The sequence below is a fragment of the Cystoisospora suis genome, assembly GCF_002600585.1.
Source record: "Cystoisospora suis strain Wien I chromosome Unknown contig_165, whole genome shotgun sequence".
Classification (NCBI taxonomy): Eukaryota; Apicomplexa; class Conoidasida; order Eucoccidiorida; family Sarcocystidae; genus Cystoisospora; species Cystoisospora suis.
This window is the reverse complement of record NW_027152967.1, coordinates 50,516-72,787: the sequence shown is the minus strand read 5'-3', so window position 1 is coordinate 72,787 and position 22,272 is coordinate 50,516. Positions and strand designations below refer to the sequence as shown.

The 22,272-nt window shown below is 53.4% G+C and overlaps 3 protein-coding genes across 3 annotated transcripts; 2 read left to right on the top strand and 1 right to left on the bottom strand.

The window, feature by feature from the left end:
• Window positions 1-432: 432 nt before the first annotated feature.
• CSUI_000384 (ef hand domain-containing protein) lies at window positions 433-2,155 on the bottom strand. The gene has a single exon (XM_068060618.1). It carries the CDS (start codon window positions 1,759-1,761, stop codon window positions 856-858), a length of 906 nt encoding a protein of 301 aa, XP_067927412.1. The 5' UTR covers window positions 1,762-2,155; the 3' UTR covers window positions 433-855.
• CSUI_000383 (uncharacterized protein) lies at window positions 2,150-3,288 on the top strand. The gene has a single exon (XM_068060617.1). The coding sequence runs from the start codon at window positions 2,718-2,720 to the stop codon at window positions 3,018-3,020; it is 303 nt and encodes a 100-aa protein (XP_067927411.1). The 5' UTR covers window positions 2,150-2,717; the 3' UTR covers window positions 3,021-3,288.
• A 1,994-nt stretch (window positions 3,289-5,282) lies between these two features.
• Window positions 5,283-21,753, top strand: CSUI_000382 (importin-beta n-terminal domain-containing protein). Its single transcript, XM_068060616.1, has 14 exons — window positions 5,283-5,340; window positions 5,589-5,852; window positions 7,203-7,267; window positions 8,016-8,072; window positions 8,435-8,682; window positions 9,571-9,923; window positions 10,491-11,006; window positions 11,642-12,383; window positions 13,054-13,465; window positions 13,799-14,091; window positions 14,850-15,215; window positions 15,844-15,988; window positions 16,635-18,419; window positions 19,663-21,753. Exons 2-13 carry the CDS (start codon window positions 5,813-5,815, stop codon window positions 16,695-16,697), a joined length of 3,300 nt encoding a protein of 1,099 aa, XP_067927410.1. The 5' UTR covers window positions 5,283-5,340; window positions 5,589-5,812; the 3' UTR covers window positions 16,698-18,419; window positions 19,663-21,753.
• Window positions 21,754-22,272: the final 519 nt, after the last annotated feature.

Here is a 22,272-nt window from a genome sequence, read left to right as displayed (position 1 = left end):
GCATCCTCAATCGCCTTCCTTGATTCCTTGGGCAGCTGTCGATAGATTGAGCTGCACCGTTCGATCTGGCCCTGCTTGGTCTCCACTACTTTCTCCGCCTGATACGATTGACGATGATGACATGCTTCCGGCCGCTGACGGCTTTGCCACATCACCTGCTGCGTGAGGAACGTCAGGTAGCGATAGTCCTTCTCTAATGCCGCCTGACAGATCGGTGAGCAACTCTCATCTAGGATCCTACTCTGCACCGCTAAGCCGTACCATGTCCTGGTGAGCTTGCACCTGAATGTGGTAAGCGTGCAGGGTGCGTCGGGCATATGTTTCATGCGTAAACATTACCGTCCTTATCAGGTCCGTGGATGCCATCATGTCGATGTTCGAAGTCACCGCGTAAACGTTGAGCAGCTGATAGCGCCAGTGTTGTGGTCAGGGCTGCTTCTCAAGAGCTGTTCTCAAATCGTACCTTGCCCCAAATATACAGGGACACTCCAAGGGGCACAAAGCTGAGAGGATAGGACCACCAGAAATTGGCAGCCCACAGAAACGAGGAGCCTCCAGAAACGCTGATGACGCAGCTGAGGAGGACAGCGGTGTATACGGCGTGAGCAAAAAGGAGGAGTTGAAGCAGCCTCCGGAAGTACAAAGGCTCTAAAAAGCGGGAGTGGCTTCTTTACGCGGTTCTCTCTCAGCTGGCTCTTTCGATCTCACTTCCAAAAGGGTAGAGGTTCGTTGCCCGGTTGGACGTCTGAAACGGCATCGTACAGGTTCAGGACGACGCAACGAAGGCTTCTGTCCTCCTACTCGTTTCCATAGGTACGTCGAGCGGACGACCGCCAGGGGCCTGCGAATTTCGGATTACAGAACACTCGGACAGCGGGAGCTATTTAGGCATTCCCACCTCCGGTCAACAGGTGCATCTAGAGCCTCTTGGAGTTGCTCAGCGCTTACGCGCGCCGCACCAAAGACGGACCGCAGCTTCTTCGGATCCGGATCGAGGATACCAGTGACATGCCTGACGTAGCTATACGCTAGAAGGGTCATCCCCAGAAGCGCAAATGCAACCAATATCATGAAGGCAATGACTTCTCTTCCAGCAAGATCTAACGCCGGACGTAGAAGGAGTACAATGAGGAATGACAGGACAAGAATGGATGGAGGAAGTTCTACCATTTCCGTCAGTGTATCGCCGTACGCATGACTGATATATGCTGCGAAGGAGAAGTCCGGGAGCTCTCCATATCTTGCTCTTGGTTTGGGAATCGTGGGAATCCGTGGTTTTAGGAACCTTTGTCGAATTCCCCAGTAGGTGAGGGATTCTTCCACATGTTGTTCGCTCACGCCTCCTTCTCTTTCCAACATTGTTACGTCGTTTCGCAAGTCCGTTTCAGTTTTCGCGTCAAGGTATTCGTGTTTCCGATGCAGACGGTAGCCCCGAGCTGTTAAAATGCAGGCCGAAAGAAGGAAGATGGACATGACGACAAAGATGAGGATGTGGATCTCTTCGAAGATCTCTGTTAGATGTGTGGGGGGGGGTGTCGCCTCTCCTGCTTCCTCCGCCTCATGGATTGCTGCCAGCTCAGTATGAGAAACTCCAAGGTACTTGTCGTTGACCCTCTGCATTTGTCCGGAGCGCACAACGGCGAAGAGAGTCAAGCTGATGAAGCCTAGGATTGTCAGCTCCTTGTATGCCCCCCGGAGCATTTTCGTTAACGATGTCATCCCCCTCCTTTCAAAGAATTCTTCGATGCTATCGAAAGCCATTTCGAATATAAGGGAACAGGCAACAATGAAGAGAAAAAGTCCTATCGTGAGCCAGTTCTCTATGTTCTGCCGCTCGGTCTCCTCAGCGGAAACCTCGAGAAACGTGGCTTCGAGCGCCTGAGGTGAAGTACGTGGGAGCTTCGGTGCTTTCTCGGTTTAGAAGCGGGGCCTACCTCTGTCATCGCCGTTCGAGTGTGGTGTGGCTGGGCCTTCTCCTGGAGTGCTACTATATGACCGTAGTGGCTCGACTGCGCTCCCGTAGGCACGCTTGCCAGAAAGACTGCCAAGGCGATAAGGATGGCGGCCTTTGGCCAGGCCGGCCGAGTAATCCAACCGGCACGAAAATCCATTTGCCTGCCTGTCTCTCACTTACACTCTACAGTGTACAAAAAGGATCGGGATCTGCGTATGGGACCGTCTCAGGCAAGGCTACGGAGATCTCAGCTTCCAGAGAGTACCGCGCACCTCTCACCGTGAGACGACGAGCCCGGGCGGCGGGCTGTACAGACAGCAGCCCGCGGCATGCAGACACCACGCTCTTCACATGCAAGTGACCCCTATGTTGTGCGAAACACAAGATAGTGTTTTCTGTGGTTATTGACTTCCGGTCCGGACAAACCCCTAATCGTTGTCGCAGAGTCGTGTGGGTGGTCTCATGGGCATAGTAGCTCGGACGCCGTAGAAGTGTCAAAACCGCGCAGTGTTGCCAACACACCAAGGCAGATGCTTAAAGGGCTACAAATTGCAGCTCGTTCCAGCAGACACCATGGTGTCTGGGTTTTCTTCTTCATTCACACATTGAATGAGCTCGGCGACCGCCACTGTTACCTACTCGTGATAAGGGGCGTTTGTTCCCGCGAGTGAGCAAGTGCACGGCTGCCAGCCCCTGTCCAGGGGGTGAAGCCGGTGAGTTTCATCGAGGCACTTCAGCGGAACTGCCCCTTAATTCTTTCCGGATGGTTTCGACAAGGCAGCCAGGGCAGGCTTCTCCCGGCGAACGAGCTACGGGATGCAGCTTACGGACGGACGGCTCTGATACGGATTCCGACCCCCGAGAAACGATGGAGGTCTTGATGGAGATTTCGACGTTGTTAAATACTGGTCTAGACAGAGCGACTTTACAGATCCTAGTGGAGCTTGTCGAGCAAGGGATCCATCCTGAGGCGCTGGCGCGCGTGATCCTGGAGCTCCGGAGGGAACTGACGGCAGTACGTGGGAAAGAACAGAATTCGGCCTCTTCGACCTCGGCGCCACGATGACTTGCGTCTAGTACAAGACACACCAGAGGCTTGCTAATGCTGGGTCTTCGAGAGTATCGGGAGCAGTGTTTCGTTCCAATACCGTTGTCCCCGGGCAGCGGCCGGGAGTGACTGCTTCTCGCAGCTAACAGCAGCGGCGCTTCTCGCTGCCTGATGTACGTCCCACTTTACCCGGGGCGGGGGATTTCTGAGCTGGTGTTTATATCTCGACTCGCATGCCAAGGCTGGACTGGTTCGGAACTTCCTGAACGTCTACAAACCTTCCCCGCTCACCTGTTGTGCGCCAGGGCATCGACGCGCCCGCGGACAGCCTGGTACCTAGAGGTGTAATGGGTCCCTGGAACGTTTTGAATCGCTATATAGTAGCGGAGTCTCCGGCGAATGCTTCGCACACACTGCGCGTTCCGATGTATGTTCTGACTCATAAGCTTACGCGAAAGCGATTCATTCACGCAAGTACCCGAGACCTGCCACCAGTCTTCACTTCCAGGGAACTCCACCACTCAAAAAGCGTGAACTGCACGGCTGAGCCAGGCCTTCTCTACGTTTCTGACTGGTTGACTTCCCGTAGAGCAGACCGCCCGCCCCACCTCAAGTATTCGCGCTACATGCTCAGCCAGCCCCAAGCTAATAGGGTGGGCTGCCCCATTTTGCGACGCGCCTGCAGGGCAGGGCCTCCAAGAGCTCCTTTCCTCTTAGTGACTGTGGGACTCCCAGCTCTGTCAGCTACAGCACTACAGTACGGCGGAGAGTCTCCGGGGAACAAATGCGAATGTACGCGGTATTTACTACATGTGCCAGTTCACTGCCCTACTTCTGCTGAGCTGACGCCGCGAACCTGAGAGGCTGTGTTGTGAGGCAGGCAAAGGAAGGCCGGGAGCCCGCGGCTTCTCCCGCCCGGCCGGCTCAGTCGGTTGCCACTTCTGTGTTCTGCCACCAGCCTTGGGACCAAGCCTGCGACAGGATGCTCACATGTGCTCGGGCGGTCCTCGTACGAGGAGGGCTTCGTTGTACATGTGCTCTCGAGGAAAGTTGTTTCGGCGGGCGTCAGGTTTCCTTGCCGCCTCACTCGATCAGTACTTTTGTACCAACAGTTGCATTCGTCCTCGCCCGTAACGTGAAGCGAATGTAGGTATGACTGAGGCGCGGACCCGGACGGCAGTGCCCACCAGCGTACCGCAAGTACGTTCAGGTGGTTTTTCTGCCCGTCCTAGTTCTAAAACGGTGGACCCTCTCCTTAGAGAAATTGCCAGCCTGCCAAAGGAAGTCGGAACTGCTGGCCACACAAACCCGCTGTAGATGTCGCGCAGATCTAAAAGGGATCCTGTTACACGCAGCGATTGTTGACTGACGGCGCGGCTTTGAGGGTTTGCCCGACTGAAGAAATCTTTTCCTGTCAAGCAACGGGCGGCCCGACTGGAGACCGTTGGCGGATTCGGCACCGCCAGGGAGCCACGCTTGGCGTATGACCGCCTGGAACACTTATTGCCTCCGTTCCTGGGGTGCGGTGTGCCCGTGCCCACGCAGAACCAGTTCAGGTTACGGTAAATCCTGACTGCTGGGGGGGGGGGACAACGGTGGTTTTTGGCTTCTGGTTCCTTTTTCAGTCAGCATGTTGTCACCGACGGCCGGTCAACCGAATCATTCTTCCCCCCTCTTGACACAGTTACACAATTCTTGAAGCTGTCAAATGTGTCGCTTTTGTGCGCTCTCTACACGTGTGTTGCTGGTCGGGACCGAAGCGTAAGTAGCTCCCCGCTCCCCAGCAACCTACCTAGCCAAGGTGGCTTTGCAGTCCCTACCCGTTGCAGATGAGGAGGAAATCAAAATGGCCAATGGATGCAACAAGCTGTCTCGTCGTGCGGTCTAATACTTGCATGCAAGTACTCAATTCCGGCCAAGAACTCCCCAAAGGGGGTTGGCTGAAGCTGCTGCTGTCTCAGCCGGGAGAAGTCAGGATGAGAGACGTATGCCGGATTTCGCCAGACCCACGAGAGACATTCCCCCGCACGACAGTATACACAGTCTGATCAGAGAATATCGCAGCGACCCACAATCATACCCGACGGCGCAGAAGACCAGCGTTCCCAGTCCTCAGCCTGTTCCACAGTACCCCCCACCACCCCCCCCCGGGAACATGCTGAAGGGGGGGACACTAGTATACAGTAATTGCTCTCGCCCGCGGGGGCCCGTCTCCTTCTGGGGGTACCTTCAAGGCATGCTGTGCCTATTACGTTCCCAGTAGGATTTGCTGGCTCGTATGGGGGAGATGTCGAAGCTTCCTAGACTTCCGACACCCCCTGGATTCCGCCTCTCGCCGGTATACCTGACGACTGTATTGTTGCCGCTGCACGACAAGGCGGGAGATTACATCTAACAGAGTGATAGGAACGTAGCAGTACCAGTCTGCCTATTTCATCGTGCCGTACGCAGCATTTTGTTTTTTTCTCTTTCCACTTGTCTCTGACAGCGTCTGCAGAAGGCAAGGGGTCGCGGATCTTAAGTCCGTCCACACGACTGCTCCGTTTCTCCCGCCACCTTCCTGTGTTTCTCTCGTTTCCTTTCCAGCCGCTGCAGATAACTTGGAAAGTCTCACAGTTCTGCCTCCTTGAGTCCAAGAGCCCCCAGCTCCCGTTTCCTGACTTCCTCCGAACACCGGCGTGATTGCCCGCACTGCATGTCCGGCGGTTGACCCCGTGCTCGTTCGGCTGCAACACACGGTCCGGGTGCCTTCTTATTCCTTCCCGTGTTTATCCCGCTGTCGTCGCTCATCATCCGCTGGTTCCTTGGAAATGGCGTCAGCACCGCCTGACCCTCAGCACTTGTGCGAAGGTACGTCGTGCACTGCGAAAGACCCGCGAGGAGAAGGTCTCCGTGCTTCAATAGAATCGACTCCCCGGCAGTCGACAAAAATCCGATGAAGACAACCGGAGCGCAGCGCTGTTTCAGCACGCTTGATTACTGTTCACGGCGTGCGGAGCCCATCATTTTTCCCCTCACACCGTCAACAGGCTCACGATTCCACCTCACTTTTTGCACAAGCATCTTTTGATTTGCTTGCTTCCGTATACGGATTTCTGCGCGAGCACCTGATGTCTTGGCCCCTTCCATCCAAGGAAGAGCAACGAATAAGAGGCATCACCACCGCTGTGCACCAGCATCGGGAGATCCCCTGTCACAGTGGTAACCTTTTCGAAGCGTAGTCTCCCTTCGCTCCTCGTGTCTCGCTTTAGACCGCGTTTGCGCAGTCCCCGTCGTCTGTGTTGTCTTTTATCCCTCTTCCACTGCACGCTTTCAATGACATGAGGACCTTGCCGCGATGGGCAACCTCTGCGTAACGCAGGTTGCTCTTTGCGATGGGGAAGAAAGAGATCTAGGCTCGTGCTGAGCACGCACCACAACTCGTGTTCAGTGCTCTCTCAGAAGAGCGTTCTTTCTCAAGGCGCGGAGTAACTCAAAGCGCCTCCACCAGCCGTTGTGATAGAAGCGTTGCGCTTCTGTATCGACCTAGGTTCTACTTCGGGGTACCTAGAGAATGTCTCGGTGCGCATCATCACGTATCCCGGCCTGACCGGCACACCCCCAGTCGGAGCAAGGCACGTCTCCGTGGGCTGCGCGCCGTTCTACCTTCTGTCGGTCTGGGAGAGTTGCCCCCCCTTTCCCTTAGTAGGAGCTTCACTTCATTCATAATGAAGCACCTGATGCAGAATTTTACATGGCTGCAGAAGTCCTGAGGCGGATGGGCCAACAATAGAGACTCCTACTTCCCTGTTCGAAGCGGTTCCTCAGATGTGCGTGACAAGGTTTCCATACAGTTACCGTGTTTTGTCCGGAAGTGCACACAGCTGCCTTGCTAGAAACCATGCCCGACAAACGCCGCGACTGAAGACTGTGGCAGTTAATGGACAGGCGAGCCAAGAAATCTTACTGGCGATTGATTTCCCTGGTTGGAGTGTCACCTGCGGAGGTTTTATTAGAATGCTTTCTTTCCACCTCAGTCACGCGCTGAGCCGGACCGAGTTTTTTGACACAACAGTCATCTCCCCTGCCACACGAAGTGCAGGTACTCCTGTGGCGTAAGAGTTTTCCTAGCGACAAAGTTGGTCAGAAAGACCAGGCCTGTCTCACTTGCGGGTTAGGAATATGCCGGGAAGCAGTGTACGCGGCTGTGTGTCCCTGCAGTGCTTGAAGGCACTTACTCGCAGAATGCGGAAGAAAGGAAGACAGCAGAGCAGTATTTACAGTCTGTAAGTCTCCTGCATCTGAGGTGTTGTCCCTGCCGAGTGAAGTGCATCCGAGAACACAGCATCGGGGTCCGTTCCCTGCCACCTTTCTACGATTGTCGATGTCTTAGTAGGTTAGCGCCCATCTGGGTGCGTCTTTGCTTTCCTTGCTAGAGACATCCCAACTTAGGACCCTACTTGCCTTCATCGGGCGACCGTGGTGCTGCTACAGCGACAAGCCTGTGTCTCGTGCCAGGCGGAAACAGACTGTTGTGTCACGGTCATCATCCTACCTGGTAGCACCGTCAGGCCGCTGGAGTTTCCCTCTCCGCTGATGGAGACGTGGAAGGGAAATTGGTTCGGACGAATCTAACCGTCTGGTCCTCTGCGCTGGAAGCTCAACATACACTGGACACCTGGAATCCTCTGCTCTGGCGTTGCGCGCATGTCTGTGTGGCATGAGCTGTGTGTGACGGCCGCACAGGATTCGCAGATGATTTCACTGTCATTCGCGGCGTATATTGCCGTCTTCAGGTGTTCTGTTTCTTCAGAATTTGCTCAAGTTACTCGTTACACAAGGACCTCTTGTGGTTCAGCCTCAGATCCTTTACGTTCGAAAGCTTTTGGATGGCTCACGGGCTGATGCAGGACACCGCGGCTGTAAACGTTCTTAATCTGTTTGCTGCCCTGCGCTCTGGCTGCGCACAGCTGCATCGCTGTCTGCAAAGGCCTCTGAAGACTGTTGTGAACGTGCGGCACACTTTTTTTGCAGATTTCGCCCTCCGCTGGCCTGCTGGCAGCTCTCCTGAAAATCGTACAACATGAGCAAGTACGCATCAGCAAATCATTCTGTGAATTTCTCGGCGCTCGGTGGTTTCAGGCACTCATAAGCAATTGTCGGCGTCAGCGGGCAGTGCTTGACTTTCTTTTGAAATGTACACGGAGGGAGGGAGCCAGGTCGCGGGCACTTGCGAGCAAGCGGGAAGCGTTTTGTGGGCCACTCTTTGAGGAGGCTGTCAATCCCTGCACACTGATTCTGCTAAACGCATCTTCGACAACGTAGTCTGTATCATGGCGACCGTCTCCTTGACATTCTTACCCTCTATGTAATATGCACCTTCTCTTGTCCGCTCTTAAAGCGCTGGCTGACTTCTTTTCATGACGCGTGGGATGGTTTTCGTTGCGACACAGGTCGACTCAGGTGTGCGGACGTCTGCGGCAGTGATGCTGAAGAATGAGATCAAAAAGCACTGGGAACCGCCGGGGAATCCTGACGATGAGAGTGAACAGAAGAAAGAAGGCAGCTACACAGCAGAAGAGAAGCAGTTGATTCGGGATAACATCTACCCCACACTCGTGCAAGCCGCTTCCTCCCTTCCGATCAGCCAGCAGTTGCTTGAAAGTATTCGCCTGATTGCGCTCCATGACTATCCTTCAGCGTAAGCATTTCGTGAGAATTTGCATGCCGTGTCATACCTGTTTGTACGCCGTCCTCCTCCAACACGGATCTGCGTTTACCTGTCGTCTACCATTCGATTCAAGAGGGGAGCACCTCCAACTGCTCGAATAATAGATATTTCTTGTTGGATCGCTTGCTTCAGGCATGCACAAATACGCGCATATGCGTCCGTCTACAGGCTTCCATAAACAGATTGGCACTGCGACGCCTGTGTCGTGAGGCAGGCAGTCAGTTTCCTTCCGACTGCGTTGCGAACCAAACAAGTGTCTCGCCTAAGCGAGGTCACACCGCTTGTGCGGACAGCACGCAAAACGCCCGTAACGATGACGTGTACTTGTTAGGGGATAGAAAATGCTAGAGAAACCGTCTCTGCAAAGTGAACAGGACGAAGACGACGGTGGGGATACTGGAATGAATGTAGAGCGCACGTGGTCCTCTCCTCCATCCAGATTGCGTGCTTACATCACTACGGGCTCCGTGATCTTGGATATTTCTTGCAGAAGACAGACTTCAAAAAGACAACTGTAAAACAAACTAATTAGGTGACTGTTACAAATCCTCGGAGACCCTTGTTTCTCGCTCGAATACACTGCTCCGCCCTGTATCGTTTTCTCTTTCAGCGGCAGTAGTGTTTGAGCATTAAGACTTCTGTTCTGTTTTCTCTCCGCTAACCAACAAGCGTGGCCGCATTGGTGACGTAGAGAGCATTGTGGGTATACACAAACTTTGGCTTATTTCCTTTTTTAGGGCATTTTAGATTTCCTTCAAAAGCTTACTCCAAATTGCGGTTGTCAGCTCTGAGTGCCGTGCGTAGCGCTTACTTGGGTGCATACTCCACCGTCCTTTTCTGTCGTCTCTTTTGTCTCAGGTGGCCACTGTTGCTCCCGGCCGTTACATCTGATGTAGCAGAGCGGCGAGACCCTACACGCTTGCTTTGCGCACTTTCTGTTCTCCGGCGCCTTTCCGGGATCTACGAATTCAAACGGACGGATAAAGAAGCGTTAGATGCCATCATCCAGCATACCTGGCCGCTGATTTTGCCTGCGGCAGCGCAGCTTCTCAATGAAGGGGGTATGGGAAATAATGAAGCGATGCAAATGCTCAAAGTGGTATGCAAAATCTACTGGAGCTCTACCCAGGTTTGCCTGGCAAGTTGCCCACTAGTCCTCACAACGCAGGATGACTGGATGGAGTTGATGGAGCAGATTATTGTCCGCCCGGGTAAGACCCTTCAGCAGGGAGTTAGGGACTGCTCTGTTTGCAGCTTTGTCCCGTCATTCGGTGAGCTGTACTCCTAGCATATGATAATTCTTCTGGCTACACAACGTTTTGCTTGATTAGTATTATGGTTGGTAGATAGGGAACCAACTGTCTCAAGGCTTCTTGGAAAGGGACGGCAGAGGGCCCGCGAAGATTGCTTTGCGGCCAAAAGCAAGCGACGCTACAGTTCACATTTGGGGAGGGCGGCTAATTGACGACCGAGCTACTGTCTCCCCCTTCCCTGACTGCCTCTATGATGATAGGGGGAGCAGATAACTCACGCAGTCCTCACGATTGATTGAGTTGGGAGGACGGTTTTCCGCCTATGGCTGCGGGAGCACTCGGCATACGTCTCTTCTACAAGCCACCCTCCCCCGAGCGGAAGAAGCATACAGCCGCCAGGAGTCCAGTTAGGGCAATTACGCGTATGCCATATTTGTGTGAACGTCTGCAACGATTTGGCGTTGTAGGTACCTACACGTTTAGTTACTACTGCGTTAACGTTGCTATTTTACGTTGTTTCTTCAGTTCCAACAGAACTTCTTGCGGGGCTTGACACGGCCGCCCGATCGGAGCTCCCTGCGTACAAAGTGAAGAAGTGGGCGCTGCAGATCATTCAACGGTCGTTTTCTCGCTTTGGCGACCAGAAGCTACTGAACCGATCAACTCGGCATTCAGAGGACAAGGGTGATAGTATCGCACAGAGTTTCGGGAAGAACTTTGCGACGAAATGGGCTCCTCGGTTCACTGAGAAGATTTTGCTTCTTTTGCGTCAGCAACACGAGCAGCAGCAGCAGTCACAGCCGATCTGGATCAGCCCACGTATGATGAATCTTATGCTTCAGTTTTTGCTTTTGGCGACTGAGGCAGCAAAGATCTATTCTTCTCTTCTGAAGCCTAATGGGGAGTTCCTCGTGTCCCAGGTGTGCCTTCCCCTACTTCAGTTCGATGAGGAAGACGACGAGCTATGGCAGACAGAGCCTATAGAATTCATCAGGAGGCAGAGTGATCAACTGGAAAGCTTCTCCGATCCCAAGGAAGCGGGTAAGTCAAAGCGGGACTAACTGCGTGGGCCTGGGGCGCTTCCGAAAGAGGAAGAAGAACCATTGGAATCGTAAGCGATTATACACACTCGTACTTTTCCTGTTCCTCCTTTTGCTCGATTCTGGTTTAGCGAACACTGACGCATATTCAAGTGGTAAGCGCGGGAGGCCGGTGGCCGCAAAGGTTAACGGACAAGGACGAGACTGCGCCGCCATGCATGAATGGAAGTGGCTTTTTTCTCGTTCTGCGTCTTTTTTGATGCGAAATCGAGGGCTGGTCAGTCGCATTCCATTCTTCTGCGTGCGCCTGTCCACTTTGTCAATCATGGAGGCGTGGTAGGTTGCTCGTAGGTAATACCCCGTATTCCTTTTGAAGAGGGTGTCTCATCTGGTAAGATTCTCCAGTTGCAGTGCCTAGAAGAGAGGTCGTACCCCACTGCTAAATGGCATAACAGCGAGCTGCCCTACCTTCCTGAGTAAGGTTTACAAACACCCCGGATCCTTTGCTTGTGTCGCTCTGTCATCGGCGCTCACCTTCGCACGCGTGTTCTGTTCTTGTCATTGTTTCCTTGTCGTAGGCCATTCAGTATCATTGCTTTTTTTTGTCTTGTGCTGGTGTTTTTTTTCTCATTTCAGCCGGCGAATTTATCAAGGCACTTGTGCGTTACCGTGGCCGAGACTTCTTGGAGCCGTTGTACCTACTCGTCCATCGCTTAGTTGAAGAATTCCGTACGGCCAGCCAGCAAGCCGCAGCCGCTAATCAGGCGCTGCCAATTACAGCGTTTCAGCGCAAAGATTCGGCCCTTCGCCTGGCGTGCTGTATCGCTGACCGGTTGATCTCGAAGAAAAGACATGCACCTATAGAGGACTTCCTCTCCGCTTTTGTTCTTCCGGACCTACAGAGCCCGAACAAATTTCTTCGTCTCCGGGCTTGCTGGGTGTATGAGCAGTTTGCAGGGAAACTGACATCCTGGAAAAATCCCTCAGCTCTAGCTGATGCATATGGCAAGATCGTTCTACTGACGCAGGACCCGGAATTGCCTGTTCGTGTGCAGGCGGCGATTTCCGTCAAAGTCTTTTTCGGAATCGAAGAAGAAACACTCCAACAGGTTATTGTCGCGAACTTGGAGGGTCTTACCAAACAGCTCTTCGCCGTGATGAAAGATGTGGACAATGAGCAAGTGGTTGCTTCCATTGAGCAGTTGATATCCGCTTATGAAGAACATATTGCACCCTATGCTAAGGACCTCATCAAAGCCCTCAGTGCGACGCTTCTAGAAATGCTTGATAGGGAGGGAGCAGCAGAACAAGCTGGCGATGATGGAGCTGAAGAGGACGCAGCTTTCGCGTCTATGACTGTCTTGAGCGCCTTGAAAAAGTGAGAAACTTTTCCTGATCGATCCCACAACGATGTTCTCGAGACTGAATGGATGACACTTCGGCAATAGTGTAGCTATCCGTACTCGGAGTGGTTTGTACAAAAGAGTGCGCACGCGGGGACTATCCGGACTCCATGCAGTACGTTTGATACAGAGTGTAGGCTACTGTCCTTCCAGTCAAGGGAAGCTGATGGCAGACGGCTCACTGAGCAAGGCTGGCATACCGCATCCGCATCAGTAGCACCGAGGTCGGCACATACGCTTTGGTCCTGACACGTGTGCCCATGTACGTGGGGCTGGCGAGATACGGCTCATTCAGGATCGCTTTTCCATGACAAAGCTAGTCTGGCTTGTACGAAGCAAGCCTGAACCCGGGGTACACTCTGAGTAACAAGAAGCCTTCCTCTCGTATCTAGCTGATACTCGTACGTGGGAAAGGGTATGGCTATTCTGAGCCCAGATGGTTACAAGTGCGTCCCCATGGTTTGTATGAAACCGGTATAGAGTTTTTCGAATTGCTCTTTGGAGCCCAGTCCGTCTTCGTAATCCAGCTCACGTAGACGTCTTGTTCTCCCAGCCACATCGGTGTCTGCTTGTGACCCTTCCCCTGTGCGGAGGCCAAGCCTACCCTTCACCCTAGTAATGTCGTGCGTGTTCAACTGTCCGCAGCGTCCTTTCGTCCGTCACAGAAACCCCTGCGCTCTACTCGGAATTCCTAACAGACTTGTACCCGGTTTTCAATGTCCTTTTTGCTCCTGACTCGATAAACCTCCTGGACGACGCCATTGAGATTCTAGCGTTTGTCACGTACTACATCCCAGCTCCGTTCCCACCACCTCTGTGGAAGTATTTCGAGGCTCTTTGCCAAGCCGTTTGCGGGGGGTCGACGCCGTCACGCCCCTTGAGCGAAGCTCTCCAGAATGGTTGGGCTGTCGACTCTGTTGGAGACATGATCTCTCCGCTTTCTAATTTCATCTGCCGCGGCCATGCACAGTTCGTGACAGGCACGAATGAACTCGGGCAGCCTTACAAGGCGTGTATACTGCAGATGGCACGGAAGTGCCTCGAGGATCTTGATTCTGTAAGGAAAAGTCATATCTCTCGTGCGAGCGCTACCCACTTTCTCGAAACAGAACTTCCTTGCTTCGCAATTGTGGTCGTTCTTTTTCTGAACTCTTCGATACGTGTGGGAAGCTGGTAGTATGGATGCATAGAAGCTGGAGAATCTTGGGAACGCAATCAAAAATCTAGAGGGCTACTCTAGTCATCTCGCGTCACCGGACTGTATGTGCAGCAGCGCGCGGGTCCAGGTGCGCTCCATGCATACTGTTTGTCTCCACAGCAGCCGTCTGCGTAGCTTCCGCACATCACTTGTCTTCTTTTCGGCTTCTCCTCTTTTGCTTGCCTCTTTCAGACAGACGCAGGCTATGGCCTGCAGTTGATATGCGTCGTGCTCGAGAGCTGCGCAGCACACCAGAGTGCGGATGACATCCTTCTTCCCGCTTTTCAGACAGTCTGGGGCTGGGTGTTGAAGCTAAACGCGGAAGGAAGCGACAAGATAGACAAGCGAGCAAAGCAAATGTTCATTAAGTTCGTCACCACCCTAATGCTCTACAACGTCCAGAAGGTCATTTTGCTGCTTGAGGAGCAGGGTGCGACCGCTCAAGTGCTTTCATTCATCTTTGACAACGTCTCCCTCGTCAACACGTAAGCGCACACGGACCGACAAACACAGTGCAGCCTAGCCTTGAACTCCCGCTACTACTTGCGCGCGCACTTCCCGGGAGTCATACTCATACGTGATTGGGTCGCATCACCGGGGTGATGCTCGTTGTCACTCTGTACAGAAACAAGGCACTGTGTAGAGCGTATGACGGTTCTCTTGGTGGCCGCGCCGAGACTTCGCCGTTGGGCTAGAACTCTCCCTGCATGATCTGTTAGCTAGTGTGGCCCACCCGGGCAGCAACGTACGTAGTCTACAGTTTGCTCAGAGATCGAACATGCAGCGGTGGTTTCAAGCGGAAGTGAGTGTTCCGCCCTGGTGACCATAGGCTGATGTAGGGAACCCAGTGACCAGGGGCGTCCCCCTATGTGGCGCACCGGTGTATTTGAATGTAGCGGGCGGCAAGCACAGTTTTCAGCGGGTGCTGTGGACTCTCCCTTCGTTCCGGACGGCAAACAGCCGTACGTCTCCGGATGTGTGACAAGCCGACGGAGATAAGTTCCAGCCGCTTTGCTCGAACCTTTCTAGGAAAGCCAAAATATGGACCTTTCTCTACTCGAGACACAGATGTGATGAGAAAGCCCTGTTGGGTGCGGTTGGTTAGCAGCCGTGGTACCAGGAGACGGTACGGCGCGCCCCGCCATCGCATGGACACGTGGGCAGACGGGCAAGACTCCGGCTTCCGATGGTATAACGTTTGTCTGTCGTTTTTTCTGCGCTGTTCTCTCCCATCTTCTCGTAGGTACGAACAGAAGAAAGTTTTCATTCTCGGGTTTACTCGGCTTCTCGGAGAATTCAGTAAAGCTCCAGCTTCTTTCCCAGCTTGCGTGGCTGAGCGTCTTGAACTTATTGCGAAGACTCTCGCCTCTCAGGCCACTGAGCAAGCACAGCTCCGTCAGAAGCTCAAAGACGGAGAAGACGAAGACAGCGACTTGGAAAGTGACAGCGATGCCGATTCGGAGCAAGACCTGGACGAGACGCAGGACGCAGAGCTGCATCCGAAAGCAAAGGAGATTCTGGATAAACTGAATAATGTTAAATGGAATGGAGCCGGAGATGATGATGATGACGATGATGACGAAGACTGGGATGACTGCTTCGATACAGGGTAAGAGCGTTCAGCACTTCCGCAGTGCCGAGCTAGATAGGCGGCTCTCGACTTTCGCGGACCCAGCGTCACCTACTGTGTTTGTAAAGAGTACGCTTGAGTCGTAGCCGGCTGTTTAAGAAAACATCAACCGTCCGGGAGGGGCTCGACAGCCATGCGACAAGGAAACAGGCACAATTGGGGTGCAGCCGTTCGCATCGGAGAACGGGGTCTCCTACATACTGAAATAGAAAAAAGACGTGCAAGTGGTGAGTGTAGAAACTTCCCTGACCGTAACAACGCAGTAAATTTTACATCTCTATCTCAGAGGCAGGTCATGTACCTACGAATCCGTGTATGGCTACTAAATCTCGGAAGCAGTCTGTTTCGCGCGGTGGCATCAAGCTTTCCACAATGCGCTTCAACTTGTGTCCTACGTGTCAAAAGCCACTACAAGAAGTGAGCTTCGTCGTCCGTTTCCCCGTCATACTGTCATTTTCACGGCTGTCGCCTTACCTCGATACGTTTGAAGTCCTTAGTGCGTGTCTTCCCGGAGAAGTCACGCACTAAGCACTTCAAAGCGAGGGGGTACCGGAACCTGACTCGTACATATATTCATGCGATACCTTCCGCTTTCGCTTCTTTCCAGATGCTCTGATGGAGGAGGGCTACAGTCATGTCCTCTCGAAGACGTCGATGAGCTGGCTGCCCTTCGTGAGGTCCTCGCTGCGCTTCCGCAAGAGTCACAGGCACAGATCTCATTGTGGCTCGGTCCTGCTCAGTTGGCGAAACTTGTAAGTCGGACAGAGTTCGGGGGCAGGGGTAACGCACATCTACCATAGCAGGACCAACAGATGGCACTCTCCCCTCTAAGAAATCGCAAACAGGTGCAATGATTATGACTCAAGGTCGTCTGTTTTCTCGGCTGCTGAAGAAATTGCAGAGCATGCAGACTCGTGCGCAAACTGTAATTGCCTCGGCGAAAGAGTTGTACTGCATAGCTGCTGTGGTGAGTTCCAGTTTCGGGGGTAGCCTATGTCTAGTATGCGACTACGTCACTACCGTCATCTAACTCTCGGGCTGATCGCACCCATCTTTCTAGCTAAGCCTATTCAACTGCCTACAGCTAGGTGCGTACACCCTTCCGACCTGTTCAGCTACGGGAAGAATCTTCTAAGAAGAGACTCGCCCTTTTGTTATAGGTATGCCCAGGACATGTCTATGGCCCCACGAAGCCAGGCCCCAGTAGCGCAGGGACGACTGAGGATGCATCTGTGGTGAGCTGTACTCGGCTCTCCGTCGTATAGCACCCGTTAACACTTCGACAGGTGCTGACAGTCGTAGCGCATTTTGCTTGGCGCTGAAATGCGTACACTCAGTGCTGCACGCAGTACAGGCTTCTGGTCTCGTGTTCCGCCTGCTCCCAATTGCTGCCTGCAGAATGATGTTCTGGCGCCCGTCGCAGCTGCGCCGCCAGCTGCAGCTTCAGCAGCCTCCTGCTGAAGGAAAGAGCGCGCCGGTCACTTGTTTATCGCAGCAGTCACAACGTTCCCGTGGCGAACCCGAACAGGGTTGCGTTGTGCTCTGAACGCCCTATTCCGGGCAGACACGGTCTGGATCTGGACTTCCTAGCGTCTTCCACGAGGCGCGTAGCTAAATGGGTTCTCCCTGAAGTGATTGACTACATGCCGCACGGGCTGCAAACACACGCTTCCAGTCCGAGCTGTTTACCTCTTGAGAGCGCAACTCCGACTGCTTTCTGCTCGCAAAATGATCGACTGTGGTCATGAGATATGCGTTTCCCTGAAACCGCTTTTGAGTCCAGCGATATGCAGACAGCTTCCCACGTCGAACAGAACAGTCGGGATCGACTTGCCACGGTCCCTTATCCCTGCGATTCCGAAAGGACATGTTAACTGTTTCCCAGGTATACGTCAAGCTGTTTTTCATCTGTGTTTCTGCTGGCTGTTTTTTGCATCGTGCTCGCGTCTTTCTGTGTGTATAGGTGAAGCCTAGCCGATTCCTATTCCCAGTTTGTGGATAGTTGTAAGATGCCGTGTTCAGCCGCCGGCCAGGTGGTGCGTTTTTTGACTTAGTAGTTGACGCGGCGTTGAGACTGGGGTTAGAACCGCTACTCGTGAACATGGGAAAGACTGAGCTTTTAACAGTTAGCCGTGCTTTTCAGTACTGTACCATGTCAATAGACGAGCCGCTGAGGTACCCAGCTTTCGTTCGCGTCCAAGGCGAACACTTGGCTGTATCTATGTGTTAACCTTTGTACGGGCCCGTTTCTTGTCGCAATTTTCTAGCACAACTTGCCTTTTGTTTTCTGTCCTGTTCTTCGTACGGAGTGCCGCCCTTCCCTGCGAGGTCTTTAAAACGCCTTACCAGGAGGGTGTGTAGGCCAGGGCGAATTCAGAGCCCTGCACAGCTGGTCTCTACGCCGGGCTTACGCGCTCGCACACGCAACTAAAGGGCAGCTCTAGAAGCTGACTTTCCCACTGCTGCAGCTCGGGCTTCTGCCTTCTGACAAACGCTTGGCTCTCCACAGCTTACCGAAGTGAACAGTGGTCTTTTGAGAAGCAAAATTGGGTGCGGTTTGAACCGGAAGCTGCCGAGCTGATGCCACCGGAAAACAGTCGCACCAACTCTGATCCGTCGGCGAAGGAGGACAAAGGCGCAACAAGTTTAGCACTCAGAGCGGACAGGGTTCCCGATCGCGGGCGGTGGCGGTCTTAAACCTGTCAGGCGAGCTTGGTTGCATGTACGTACCCAGGGCCGTCAGCTTCTCACATCTGAAGGAAGACGGAGACCGAGAAGCGGTCACTACTGCTACTGGAAACCGACGAGTTTCGTTCTACAGTGAGGAACCACAAGGGCCCTGCTCCCGCAGCATTGACTGTGTGAAAGAAAAAAATACAGCCTAGGGCGGCAATCCAGATCAGATGATGGAAGTGTAACGGCCAGTTCCTCGCGATCGTGGGCGCTCCATAGCCTTCAAGAAAAATGCCACCGGAAAGAATACTGCTCTCTAGAGTCGTTTTCTTGCCCGCACACTGCGCAAATAGAGAACACCTGGTTGTGCCGGATGGCCAGGAGCTACTATTGCCAGCATGGCCTCCTTGCTCTCGGACACGTCAGCTCGGCCTGCCTCGCGATGGAGAAGGAACACTGTGCTCTTGCACGATTCCCGCTAGAGCTGGAACGGGTGGCCCCAGATGCTAGGTCAGTCACTTTGTCAGAATTCACGAAGATATAGCCCTCAGGCACTAGTACAACAAGCATTAGTTTCCATTGCGCGGCTACTTTCCTTCGAGCTTTCTCTTTAGTACAGAAGAAAAGAGAACTACGTATAGCTAGACGTGTCGTGACTGATACGTTGTCGTGTACTAACGGGGAATTCACCTGCGACAGTCTATTTCCCCCTCTGTACAGGTTACGAGTTACCGCAGTTGTCACGCACATTGCCGTGGCCGCATGTATGTGTGTGTATGCATGTCTATCTGACTGGAGTGTGGAGAGACTGTAACAGGAGAAGCAGGTCGCTGTAGATCCCCTAAAAGATGCAGTGAGGTGCTCCTATGCTGGTCTCTATTTACATGCAGGTTTCTACTTCATTAGCACGATAGAACTCTAGCCAGTTTCGAAGGTTGCGGATGGTGTAGAGACGACAACCATAAGTTTGACAGATTCACTTTGCACTGGATCCAACAACGTGGCCGAGAGTCCCCTCCAACAGTGTAATTGGGTTTCGGTATACGTTCCTTCTTTCTTATTCAACACGCACCCACACAGACATTGAGATTTCCATCCCAGGCGGGCAAAATGCAGCGTTTCAGGGCGGGATTGCTGGAGCCTGTGCGTCGGTCTCGCCGCGCCGCGGCCAGCTAGCTTTCTCTCGTCGGCCTGTTGCAGGCAGAACTCGCCAAGCACCAGTAGCTACGAGTGGGCGCTCAGTTTAGTGGCGATGCATCTTACTCCTCGGTCCTTCTGTCCAATCAGCGATCAGTCCATTTTTCCTGCGCTGTTCTTCTGCTTGCCGCTGACGTCGATCTCCGGCTCCTGGTTTTTGACTGGCTCGACTCAGCCCGGGCTCTGACTGGTTTTCGCTTGGCAACGCTTTCAGTGGTGGCAGCAAGACTCGATCTGGCCTCGATGCATCCTGCTCGTCTACTCCTGTCCAACCGGTTCATGTTCACTTGCCTCTGTCCTTTCGCTTGACGCTTACGTGCCATCTGTTACGCAGCCATCCAATTCGTGGTTTTTGCTTGACTCGACTCAGGTCGGGCTCTGATTGATTGGTTTTCGCTGGCAACGCTCTCAGTGGTGGCAGGAAGCCTCGATCTGGTCTCGATGCATCACACTCGTCTTTACTTCTGTCGGACCGATTTATTTTTACCCGCCCCTATTCTTTTGCTTGCTGCCTAGGTCACCTTCTGATTCGTGGTTTCTGCTTGGCTCGACTCAGGTCGCGCTGTGATTGATTTCGCTCGGCAACCACTACTAGCTGTGAGTGGTCTCGATCTAGCGGCGATGCATCTTACCCTTCTGTACTCCGCTTCCTTTGCTTCGCTTTTCCCGGCCACTGCCTCTTTTTCTGCGAGTTTCTGATTCGGTGGGGTCTCGGCTGACTCGACTTGGTGAACGGCCTCTGCTTGCAGTGGATTCGAATCACCCGATCATCTTGCCCAAATCACAAACTCGCACCGGATGCGCTTGCCGGCAACCGAGAGCGCGCCGCAAGACGATTCTGCTCCGGTGCTTCTCCCCGGAGCTGCAGCCGTGGAGTGTGGTTGATGGAAATTTACCAACTTGTCTGGAGGTAGCTTGCGCTTCCAGCTGTCCGATTGTGTTGATTGCTTCCCTTCATTGTACCAGAACGGTCGGTCTACTTTCTCGGGCTGACATTGCTGTCTCGGCGCGCTCCAACAATTTGATGTCATACTGCACTTCGTTTCCCTGTTTTTGTAAGCTTCCTTTCAGCTTGGCATTCTGATGATGATTGCTACAAATTCTTCTTCGGCTGCCCGGCCTCCCTCCACCATGGTCTGGCAGAAGGAGGTCCAGCAACCTCTGTCTCCCGCCCAGCCGGCTCATTACAGAGTGGCTCTTGACGACAGTCGTCTCGCCTCAGGCATGCAGGGCCATGACACATCAGAACTTGCGGGAATTCACGTAGCTGCGGCTAACCCTGCAGTCACAGCTAACAGGCCTTTCCCCACTTCACTCCATGAGAGAGGCTCCTTCGGCTCTCCACTACCGACCGGCCCTTCTCCCGGTGCTCCGGCTACCCTTGAACCGAACTATTGTTTTCCAGATTTCCCCGCGGAAGGAAATGCATTCCCTTCTTACGGACAACAGCTACAACAAGACACGCGAGCCGCGTCTGCTTCCGCAGCCCCTCTTGCACCTCGGCCAGGTACCGTTACCCCTGTTGCACCTTCGTCAAATCGGGTCCCTGCGGGATACGAGTACATCAATTGGTATACCGGGACACCTCACGATCCGAGGTATATGGACGACGAGGGAATCTACTATTTCCCTCCAGAGCGAGTACTTCTTCCAGCTGACCTGTTACGCGTCGGTAGCAGTAGTCATGGGGGTCGTTCCTATCTTTCAGCCTCGTCTCAGCGTGTTCTCTCTCCCCCTCTAAGTCATTTCTATCCGGGAGACTATCCGTGCAGTGACATGGTGCCGGAATCTCTCCCAGATGACGCGACGAACTTACCAGGAGTTAAAGGAGGCCATTCTGAACTCCAGCACCAAGCAGATCTACAAGCGGCGGTACTCTCCCAAACGCAGAGGCCTGTTTCCCCATCAGCCCCCATGTCCTTTTACCAAGGCTCAGAAGAATTGTTTTCAGTCTCACAGGCACTGAACACTTTGTCTGCGTCTTCCAACTCAGGCTCTGCGAATATCTTTCAGTCCGGGACACAGGGAGGATGCCGCGGTTACGGTAGAAGACCAACAAGCAGGAAGCGCAGCCGCAGGCTGTGCTGTTGGATTGCAGCCTAATTTCGGGCACCGCAGGTGTTTGGCGTTCATGTGCCGTCGCCACTGAGCCACGATCATGAAGCACAGGAAAATGCACTGACTGGTTGCGGGTGTGGCAGCAGCAGCAGATGGTCATCTTGTGCTGTGTCGGTACGCCATGCTGTCCTAGAGTGGCCAGCGTCTGAATGAATGATGAGGTCACTGGAGAGGAAACAAGCCGAACTCGAATCCAAGTTCACCTTTGTCTCCCATGCCTCAGCGCAGTGTACGACGAGTCAAATTGTAGTGTTGCCTTGCATCGAGACGGTCACCGCGCTTCCTCCTTTCCGTTCCTACATGCATGTATCTAGGTTTCAGAAAAAGAAAATTTAGATGTCTTCTTGAGCTGCTCTGCTTCTAACTACCGGTTCACCCATCTGCGGTCTTTTGTCCGGCTTTCCAGACCGGGTAGCCAGAACTCCGTTTGTGTAATGCGTTTTGATACAGAAAAACCCTGGCTTACCCTGTTGTACCTAGTAAGGAAGCTTCACTCCTTGGTTGAGGATGTGTCCGTAGCTCACCGCTGTGTGTTGTGCGTGTCGAGACGTGGCATAGAACTTTTGAGGTACCTTATCTTCTTTGCGATTCACCCCGCAGCGCTCTCGTCAGGCGGCGGGAGCGAGAAACTGGTTCCGAAGGGGGGAAGATATTTTTCCACGAGTCCGAGTGCAGAGCAGCCTAGTTGCTAACGGTGATGGATTTCCTTTGACGGCTCGCACGGACAAAGAAGCAGCAACTCACCAGACACTCACTCTGCGTCTGTACATAGCTGGAAACTGATCCTGTGTCTTGCAAGACAATCGGAACTCCTTTCGAAACAGAACACTTCCCGCAAGTCCGTTGCTGCTACGTCAGGTGAGGTGTAAGGGTGCATACTTATGGACACACCTGCTCACCTGCAGGTAATCCTGGGAGTGTTATGGAACAAGATAGGCTTCGGTAGACCTGTGTACTCTAAAGACTTTAGCAGTGTGCATCTGCTGCACGCTCAGCTCCCGGTAGCCGGGTGACTGGGGCGAGGATACAGCAGCAACGCCGTGGCGAG

Bases quoted from the DNA above. Each gene is read 5' to 3' on its own strand.
- CSUI_000384 (XM_068060618.1), bottom strand. From the start codon at position 1,761: ATGGCTTTCGATAGCATCGAAGAATTCTTTGAAAGGAGGGGGATGACA.
- CSUI_000383 (XM_068060617.1), top strand. From the start codon at position 2,718: ATGGTTTCGACAAGGCAGCCAGGGCAGGCTTCTCCCGGCGAACGAGCT.
- CSUI_000382 (XM_068060616.1), top strand. From the start codon at position 5,813: ATGGCGTCAGCACCGCCTGACCCTCAGCACTTGTGCGAAG. The intron at 14,092-14,849 runs GTAAGCGCACAC...ATCTTCTCGTAG, and splicing joins AACGTCTCCCTCGTCAACAC to GTACGAACAGAAGAAAGTTT. The intron at 15,989-16,634 runs GTAAGTCGGACA...TGCTGCCTGCAG, and splicing joins CTGCTCAGTTGGCGAAACTT to AATGATGTTCTGGCGCCCGT.